Source organism: Agelaius tricolor, unplaced genomic scaffold, assembly GCF_023055355.1.
Source record: "Agelaius tricolor isolate 1412-34295 unplaced genomic scaffold, bAgeTri1.0.p SCAF_2, whole genome shotgun sequence".
Classification (NCBI taxonomy): domain Eukaryota; kingdom Metazoa; phylum Chordata; class Aves; order Passeriformes; family Icteridae; genus Agelaius; species Agelaius tricolor.
The window spans coordinates 70,661,216-70,671,316 of record NW_027269262.1 but is presented as its reverse complement, the minus strand read 5'-3'; the positions used below and the strand labels follow the sequence as shown (position 1 = coordinate 70,671,316).

General features: G+C 37.0%; 1 protein-coding gene across 1 annotated transcript in view; it reads right to left on the bottom strand.

Moving 5' to 3' along the window:
• Nucleotides 1-901: 901 nt before the first annotated feature.
• The window catches only part of DPYS (dihydropyrimidinase), a 30,521-nt gene continuing 21,321 nt past the window's right edge, over nt 902-10,101 (bottom strand). Inside the window, exons 8-10 of the mRNA XM_071449344.1 lie at nt 4,561-4,768; nt 2,956-3,061; nt 902-1,139 (exon numbers count right to left, since the gene is read on the bottom strand). Coding sequence (XP_071305445.1) covers nt 2,987-3,061; nt 4,561-4,768 — 283 coding nt within the window. The 3' untranslated portion in view covers nt 902-1,139; nt 2,956-2,986. The remainder of the gene's footprint in view (nt 1,140-2,955; nt 3,062-4,560; nt 4,769-10,101) is intronic.

The window sequence follows — 10,101 nt, the reverse complement described above, 5'->3', positions numbered from 1 at the left end:
AAATCAAGCAAATGTCTGTGTGGTACTTTGCTGCCAGCTGGGATTAAACCATGACAGTCTCAAATTTTTCCCAGTGGTGGCTGCTTAAAATGGACAGCTATTGCATATGAAAGTGCAACTTTAAACAACATTCCAGTTCTCCAAATCAAAATTTGTCTAGACATGGTAGCAGAATAGTGCTTCTGAAAGTACTACAACCTCTGAAAATGGGAATTAGATAAATTGAGGAAAAGAGATACTTTTTTTTAAATTAGGAATCCTATCCTACAAAAAACAAGGTATTAGTTACACTGGGAAAAACCTAATTTTCAGTTAAAAGGGTTTTTTGATACTAATGTTTTGTTCTGGTGATCTCAGTTCATAAGCCTTCAGGTGATAAGTGTGTCTCTCCATGAAGCCAGAACACGAACTATTACTGTAGGTGAGTTCACAAGTATGTTTGGTATAGGTTTGCCATTTTCCCTTGTTTCTCAACAAGGGAAATAGCTGAAGCCACCAATAAAAGCTCGGTGGTGCAGTTGGCAGGGACAAAATATATAAAGTTCTTTAAAAATAGTGACATGGAGATGGGGCAGCAGCTCCAAAATACTGAGTGTTCTGAATCAGCATTTTTCTGTACTGACCACTTCCAGATAGAGAAAATTAAAAAAATAAAATTCAGCATCTGCTCTCAGAATTCTCTGCATTGCCAAGCACAACAGAGATCTTCCTAACATATAAAATTAATGGATTAGGGTTCATCTCTTGGGACTCAATGGAGCAGGAGTTTAAAAACCATTCTTAAACACCAGTGTTCATTGCTTTTACTTTATTGGATAGCTGATACCTTCTAAAGATAAACATTAAGAAATACCATCCCAAAACTTACAAGATTTTAAGAATGCACAGCACTGTTGCCACATTATAATTGTAAGGTTTTTAAATTATTACTCCATTTTCTAAAAAGAATTTTCCAATTCTTAAAGCAAAAGTATTTTCAAAGATAAATTTCAATGACAATTTTATGTAGGAAACCAAGTATAATGCTTGTTGGTTACTATTGTTTCATGTTGGCTCTTGAGAAGTTGATAGTGGATTGATTGCTGGACCCAGAAGGAACTGCTGGTGGGGGCAGCAAGGTCATTTTCAGTTGCTTTTATCTACAGAGGAGAAAAAGACAATACAATATCATCTTTCAAAAGAAAATCTCTTCTTTGCAATTTGTCACTCAGAGGTAATAATGGAGAAGGAGTGCTAGGAGCTAGAAAGAATGATTATTGCTCCCTCACTCTACTGAAGCTTTAGCCTTTAGTCCTCTCTATTAGAAAAGCTTTTCCCCTCGGACAGAGAAAAACAAATAGGATACTGCATTCTGTTGCTGCTACTGCTGCCCTGGATGAGGTTCACTGTAAGGTAGCTTAAAAGAATGATATCATGAAATGTGGAAAAGTTAATTTCACCCTCCTACCATAGCAGGTCTGCTCCTGTCCCATATTAATTAGCACTAAGAGCAGACTCATTTTATCTGAGGTACAAACTGGGGCTTTCTGTTCACCTCTTGGGAAATCATTTCTCAAACTAGCTGATCTCATTGTTGATACACATATGCACCCAAATCTTCAGCTTGGATTTTGGCATGTTTCCTGCCACTCACTGTTCCCCCTGCCCATACTAATCAACTCCCCTGCTGTAGCTGACAACATTTCAGCTGCAGCTGGCACAGAGCAGCAGCATGGCTCGACTGTGCTTGCTGAAGGACTTGCCTGGTTTTCACCTTTTCCTGAAGCATTTCCTCTGCTTGTTGAGCAGTTGGAGAGTGTGGTGCTGTCACTAGTCCTTGTTCCCAGTGCCTCACCCCACTCGTATGCTGCACTGCCCAGGTCTTTGTTTGGTTCTTCTAAGAGACACTTCAACTCACCAAGGCAACAGAAAACTAACCCAGGAAACAAATCTAATTGATTTCTGCTCACAGAAAGATCTGCCAAGCACCAGGGCATATACAAGGACTGTCAATAACCAAGTTACACACTGTGGACACTGCAGAGGAGGGAAAGGGAGATGCTGGGTGTTGCTCCTGTTAGCAGTGATGAGCTCACACTCATTCAAACACTGCTGGCACTGCCTGCAGCACCTTTATTTGTGGAATCACAGAATGGTGTAGGTTGGAAGGAAGCTTAAAGATCATCTAGTTCCAGCCCCTCTGCCATGGGCAGGGATGTTTTCCATTAAACCAGGTTGCTCAGATCCCCATCCAGCTTGGCCTTGAACACTTCCACAGATGGGGCATCCACAAATTTTCTGGATAACCAGCTCCAGTTCCTTACCAACTTCACAGTAAAGAATTTCTTCCTAATATCTAATCTAAACCTACTCTCTCTTTCAGTGCAATGCCATTCTACCTTGTCCAACTACTCCATGTCCTTGTAAAATAAATCCCACTCCAGCTCTCTTACAGGCTTCTTTTAGGTACTGAAAGGCTGCTCTAAGGTCTCCCTGGAGCCTTCTCTTTCTGTGAAGACAGCTTTTGGTTTTGCAAAACAAATCTGTCAGCTTAACCCAAACAGCACATTTGTTGGGGGGTTATTGTCTGTAACACAGGACAATAACAAATTTAATTTTTCACATCAAGCTGTTTGTAAATTTGCAAGTCAAACAGTCATGCTTCATTTTGTACTCTTGTTGCTAACTGAACCCAGGTTTTGTATGGGCCTTCATACCCATGTCTCAGTCTAACAGCTAAACTTCATCAGTTTCTTTCAGCTGAACTTTTTAAATAAGGTTCCAATCAAAATGAGGTTCTCCATGCCTGGGATGCCAGACCTTCCTGTTGAATTTACGGATACCAAGACAACTCAGCTTCTGAGAGGGCTTATTTCAGACAAGCCTTTCACCAGATAAACAGCCTGCTCCCCTTTTGTTTTCTTGAAGTTTCAGAGAAGCAATAAGTAGTCTTTACTAAGAAAAAGAGATGGTTACCTGCAACAGCCAAAACTGGGGGATGAGCCTGTTATTTTCGTGTGACAGGTGTTCCTGAGACCGTGCCTGTATATGGTGCCCTCTGGACAGGAACAGGCTGACATACCTGCAAAAAAATATTTTAAATCTTTCACTATTTTGTCTTCTCTTGCAATTGCTAATTGGACAAAATTGAAATAGAAGTCCTATGATAATCTTCTTTCTATGAAATGCATCCCAATACTTTCATCTAACTTCTCTCTGGAAAAGATCTCTTGCACTGGGATCAAACTGTTCAGTTCTCAGCTTTCATCAGGAGATGATGGCTAAATCTGCTCAACACTGTAGCAATCCAATTCTAAATCCATTTTTTAAGAAACAACATGTGCCACCTCATTTTATGGATTCTTCTATTTGTTAGAGTATTCACATTTTCCAGTGATGTTTTCAATACATCAGGTAAGAGAGGTAAATAAATATAAATGAAACAAAGCAAATTCTGCCTTGTGTAGGTATCTATCACTCACTATTCCAATTGCTGGCTGCAGGAGTCTGAGCTGGTTGAAAAATCACTTCTGAAGACATGCTGCAATTGATATTTGGGTTAAGGGAAAATTCTCTCTAGCTTTGATGGGAAATTGTAACCACTACATTCATGGAAGTCCTTCAGAATTGTGTAATTATCAAATTTCTTATAAATTTCAGTTTAGTTTACTTTTGATACTGTATTGTATGTGTGAACATGCAGGCAGCTCACTACATGCTGTGAAATTGTGTTCTTTGGAGGAAAGCATCCTTCAGCCACTTTCACATGCCCTTCTCAGTCCATCAAGACAACAGAAAAAAGGAAATATACAAAATTATTTTGGAGGCATTTCACTGGGCCTTATTTCACATGGATTCAGCTTTTAGATCCTGCAATGAATCCCACTGATTCAGGTGGTGATTTTAAAATGTACTTGCTCAGTGTGCTTTACTATTCACAGTACATTAAGGATGCAAAAGCATCATGGATGCTTGCACAGTAAATAGGCACTGAAAATCCAATCTTTATGTATTTGAAATATTTCTCTTTAAAAAATAGAAGAAAACAAAAGCCTAAATAGAGCTACTTGCTTGGCCCAGCAGTGTCGTTTGCAGATGTTCTGTTTTAACACATTCTTGCTGGAACACAGCAAAATGTTCAGTGGTCTGCAGGGTTAATATCAAAATATCTGATCTATGAAAGAATTAGAAAATTTTTTATTTCTTCCGTGGTGCAATATTTCTTCCTCCATATGAAATTTGGGCTCTCTGATTTTCAGTGAAATCAGTGATGAAATGTAGCAGATTACCCAGAAGCAAAGCTTTGTCCATTTTGATTGCAAGTAGGACATGTTTATTTCTAAAAGTACTGAGGCTTAGTTCACAAGCTGGACAGACTAATGTAAGAGCAGGAACTAGTCTACAATATTTTTCTGTAATATAAAGACCAATAAAATTTGAGTCCTTCATTTCCTTTCCTCCCACCTTGGCATATTTTGATTAGTAAGGAAAATTACCATTGAATCCCCAAACTTCTTTTCTCAAGAGCTAGTTATCCTCATGTTGTACAAGGCATTTCAGAGATTTATTAGTTTAATTAACCTGTTCCCGCTGTCTGACTCGTTTGTAGACATATGGAGGGAATGGTGGACGGGAGACATATTTGCCTTCTCCTGCTGTGACATTGAAAACTCCACCTTCATAAACCACTTTGCCTCTTGAAACTGTCACAACTGGAACTCCATGGCAGACCATTCCTTCAAATATATTGAAGTTATTTGCCTGGTGATGTGTCTTTGCAGATATTGTCCTGTGTTTGCAAAACAACACACAAAAATTACTATGATTCGTGCATTTGACTTCATTATAAAATGTTGATAAATTGATATAGGAAGAAAATTTAGCAGCATTATTTAACTACAGCCCTGTACAGTACATCAGAGAGCAGCTGTAAAAATAGGATAGCACAATAACATTTCATTGAACAGTAATTGCATTTCAAAAGAATGAAGAGGGAGTCAAAAGGACAGAACTCAGCAGCCTTTAAATGCAAAATTTTCCACTTCAAAAGAGATTAGTGGAAAAAAACCCAGGTTGTAATATTTTCTTTGGATAACATGATTTTATTTTGCCTTGTCAAGCAAATATCTATGCACAATTCGATCAGAAAAAGCTCTGACCTTTTAGCTGGAATGACTTGCAATTTCAAGTTTGAAAAGCATGGCTACAATGTTTCAGAGATTGAGTCTCACAAATAACACAAAGACCATTTCATTGGAAAGTCAGTAGATGGTAATGATTTTTGGTAATGCTTGGTGTGAGCTCAATTGATTCAATGACTGACAGCCCAAATATCTTAAGGCTGCTAAATAATAAAGACATCACACTTCTATATACCTTTCCTCCAAGGGTATTAAGTAAATTAGAACTTCAGACTTCAACAGTATTCATTTGAATGATTGTATTGTTGGGTTTTGTATATATAGACTTCATTCTATATGATTTCCATTTTTCTAGACCATTTTTCCAATCCCAGCTGGCTACTTTAAAGGCAGAGCCAATGCTAGAGCTGACATTACTGTCTGGAAGTTCCAGGCTGTGTACACCTCCTTTATTGTCCATTTTCCCTCCTAAGCTACTTACTATATACTGTAACAACAGACTTTGAGTTTCAGTTAACTATTTTATTAACTTCCTGTATCCAAGCTACAGATTATATATATTATTTGAGAGTTTATATTTTTATCATCATTTCTAGTCTCTGAAAAGAAAGAGGCTTCATGCTTTTGGCTACTAATCGGGCTTTTTCCAGGATGGGTGCTCATGCAGTCAAAAATCTATCATGCATATATTATAATGCATATACGTGCATACATATTGTTCCAGAGACTACATCTTTCTGCAAAGGAATTATCAAAGTCAAAAGAAATATGAAATATTAATAGATTAAAATATTGATCCATTTGGAGAAGAATTTTTTTAAACTTTAATCAATATCCTTACCAAAATGAGAAACACAAAAATCTGTATCTTACTTGAAGTATAGCATTTTCAAAAACAATCATACTAAATATTAAAAATTATTACATATAAAGAGGAAAAAAGAATTCATGGAGGGACACAGTGTTCTTTCATATCATTCTGTTGAACTAAGAATAATTGGTTCTGCTAAGGGCTACATTTAAATCTTGGTGGTAACTGACATTTCAAAGGCTATATATATGCATATGTAAATACTGTCTATGACTAGTCTACCCATAGAAGTAAAAACTTTGCCTTATACAACACACCTTGAACAGAAAACTTATGCATGCCTGCTCACCAATATCAGCATCACCTTGTAGGTTCACGTTGGGAAAAATCAAACCTCTCTTGTTTTCACTGGTCCTATCGAATGCTGTCAAACAAATTTATGCATGGTTGTTATAATTGCCCTAATAGGAGTTTCTGAACATATTCCTCAGGCTTATTGCATTACCCTTGTGGGTGCAATTGCTAGAACAGTAAGTAAGAACAACTGTAATATAATAATCTTCAGCATTCTCTGCCCATATATCCTATCTACTTGCACAATAGCACCAGGACATGAAAATAAAAATGAAGAGGGTAATTTGAGGAAATGCAGAAAAATAAGCAAGATTCTTCATCAACATGTGAGCTGTTTAAAGGTGCAAGAACAGGATCACTAGTGGTAACCATGTCTCAGAGGTAAGTACATCCTTCATTTAAAGATACAAAATGAATGGAAGTTGGAACATTTTAAAGTAATATCCATTTGTACAGGTAAACTTTGCAATAGGACAAAACACATTTCCAGAGCTAGCCTCAGCAACAAACCTCAAGAGAATTCATTTACAGCTTTTCTGTTGAAACAAGCTGTTGATCATGCTGCCCTTTCTGAAGGTGAAGTGCATTTTCCCTGATGGAAATCACCGAAATTTGCCTGTGATTTAACCCTCTGACATTATCAATGCCAGTAAAAGCTTCAGGTAGCAAGCAAGCAACCAACCAACCTAATAGAACTAGATGGTATGTTTGGGTCTGAAGCTCACAATTCAGCAACCTGATGCAACAGACTGTTTACAGCTGTGTCACCCATTTCAGTAGCAGGCAGCTTAGCAAAGTTCTGATGTTTTTTCTCAGCTAATGGCAAAAACAATTGTAACCCACTAATAATCCAAGAAACCAAGGCTACCACCATGGCAGAGTACAACTTAACAGCTGTCTCCAGCATCCCAAGTGATAAAGTGTTACTCAGCATGAAAACAGATTCCTTTCAAAACTTTGTATTGTATTTTTAAAAGAAGACTTGTAAAATTATCTAATTCTGGTTATAAATTGCAGTGGCTCTTTTTTCAAACAACCCTTTCTCAAATGGAGGCTGAGATCAGAGCAATTACTTCAACATTTAAAAGAACATTCTCCTCTACAAAGAGGATACTCTAAAGACATCAGGTCCTGTACCGCTCTTACTCACATCAGTGTTTCCATGCAGTTCACTTCAGCTGCTTTTGATATACCTGGCTTGCAAAGCAATTTGAAGTTATTAATATATACATTGCCATTCCTCTAGTACCAAAGAGGAAGACACGCTTCTGAAATTGTCTTTTTTTCACCATCATACATCTGTCCAACTAATTTAGAGTCAAAGAGTAATTTAGTCTAAGAACAGCTGACAGATTTGCTCTGTGTGAAGATGCAGTGACAAGCAGTACTGTATTTATTTATGCTCTACATGAGAAAGGACTTTACAGCCACTCCTAGAGTATTGCAACTAAATAAGACACAGACTGCAGCTTGAAACTTGAAAAAGAGCAGCAGCTTAGACTTGAATTTCACATAGGGTGAAATTCAAGATTATAAAGGTAGTCAGCTCAAGTTATGACCTAAACTTTGTTAAGGAGTTAGAGGGACCAGTTTGCATCTCAAAAACATGCCAATGCTCCAGTCAGAGGTGGAAACAGTAAACATTGAGTTACAGCTGGGCAGGAGGGGGCATGGATGAAGGGAAATCATTGGATATATTAGAGTGATCTTACACCTTTCCTAATGCATAGGACATGAAGGTTCATCAGCTCTAGAACCTAAACTTTGACAGTCATAAGGATTGTCCTTTTAATTTTCAAGATCACATAAGCAAGCAAATGAAGAATTTAATTACAGTCAATAGAAATGGCTACATACCTCACTCAGATTTCTTTAAATAGTTCAGCGACAGGAATATGAAGGAATGCTGTAGATGACAGCCCTTAGGCAACAATAGCTGTTCAACATTTCAGTAAAGGGAGGACACCTATTTTATAATCAATTAATTACCTAATTTAAAATGTAATAAGAAAGCCTGTAATTGAAAATAGTTGCTTTGTTGACAGCTGCCAAAGAAAACCAGTTTATGTAGGAGTGAGTATTTGAGCTGTAAGTAAATTCTCTCAATGCTTATTGTGCAGTATCTCTGAGCTGTTCAGAGCTGGGGGTAGGTGAGAAATGCCATTTGGCTGAGGACACTATCAGCCTTTGTGAATTGCCTCTTCATCGTCAGATACCTTTGAATTCTACATATTGTTAACCTGCTTTTCTAAAATCTAGAAAAAAATAAATCTTTCACCTTTCTGTGTTTTCTGAGTCACCACTCATTTATAATGATAATTAAGAGTTTTATTAAAAAGAAAAGCAAAGAACAGGGAAAAAAAAGTAGAGGAAATATAAGAAAGTCTTCAAATCTGAGTGTAAAAATATAGCTATAAGCCTATAATGTGGATTAAAAACCTTACGGTCTACTTTATATTAAGGAGTTGCAATAACTGCATATGCAAAAATATGCAGGCAACTATTTGTAAAGTTCCTAGCCTCTTAAAAATTATCTTCAATAAATATTAGTTTTGAGTAGTCATATGAATTGAGAAGATTTGTAGATAAAAAGAGGGAGAAAGAGAATGTTTGGGAGCTTCAGATCAAATTGACTTATCTGAAGAAATGGGATATTTATTTCATGCAATCATATCTCCTAAAATTCATCATTTTAAGGGGATTAGACAATGACAACAAAATAATTTTTTTTATTATGGTAAGTAGCTCATTTGTAAACAATATTATCCAGTCTGGTCCTACCGATTGTTCCAAGCTGATACAGAATGGAAGTGAACATTTGGGAAAAACTGTGGGCAGAAGAGAAGCAGTAATGAAAAAATAGCTTGCAAAAAATAGCTTGCAGAAAAGCACACAAAAAAAAGAAGAACACGAATTAGTCTATTCAATGACTAGAGAAGATCTTGAAGTGCTTACAAGGGAAAAAGTCAGAATTATGTAAAGGGAAAATAAAGAATTATTTAATTTTTTGGGTAACATTTCTAAGATTCACTTTTCTGAAGAGACCAAGTGACATTTTGGAGATGGCAAGTTACTAGGGAAACAAACATCAAGCACTGTCAGAGAGGCTCATCTTTTTACAGGCCACAGAACCAGTGTCACTGAGGTTGGAAAACATCTCTGGATATCATCTATTTCAAGCCCTCTGTTCTGATCAGGGTCAGTCTAAGTAGGCTTCTCAGGGCCATGTTAAATTGGGTTTTAAGGAGGGACATCCACAATCTCTATGGGCAACCTGTGCCAGTGTTTGATCACCATCACAGAAAAACAATATTATTTATCATGTTGAAATGGAACTTCCTATATTTTAACTTGTGCCTATTGTTTCCTTCTCCCCATTTATTTAATCTGAGATAAGATGTCTTTGGCAGGATTCTGGTGAATTAGTGTACATTCATGAGTGCACACTGCTTTCACTTGTGCAGAACATGGGGCTATTGAAAATGCCAGAACATACTTGTCCTATGCATAGATATTTGTACACCACATTATTTAATTTTGTCTCATTGTGATTAGATGCAGTCATCCATATATTCAGTATTCAAAATTATGCTCATTCATCAAAAGAGTAAGATAGTTACAGCATTATTTATTCTAAACTTCTGCTAACATCCTGGTTTCTTCCTCTCTTATGTTACTAAAAATTACAGGCAGTTACTTGGCAGGGTGCTTAAACATTGTGAAGTCCCCACTTAAGCCTCTGAGGCTGAAGACTTGACTACAAATGAGACAGACATAGGCTACAGATTTTGGTTCTAACAAATGCAAAAGATTTAG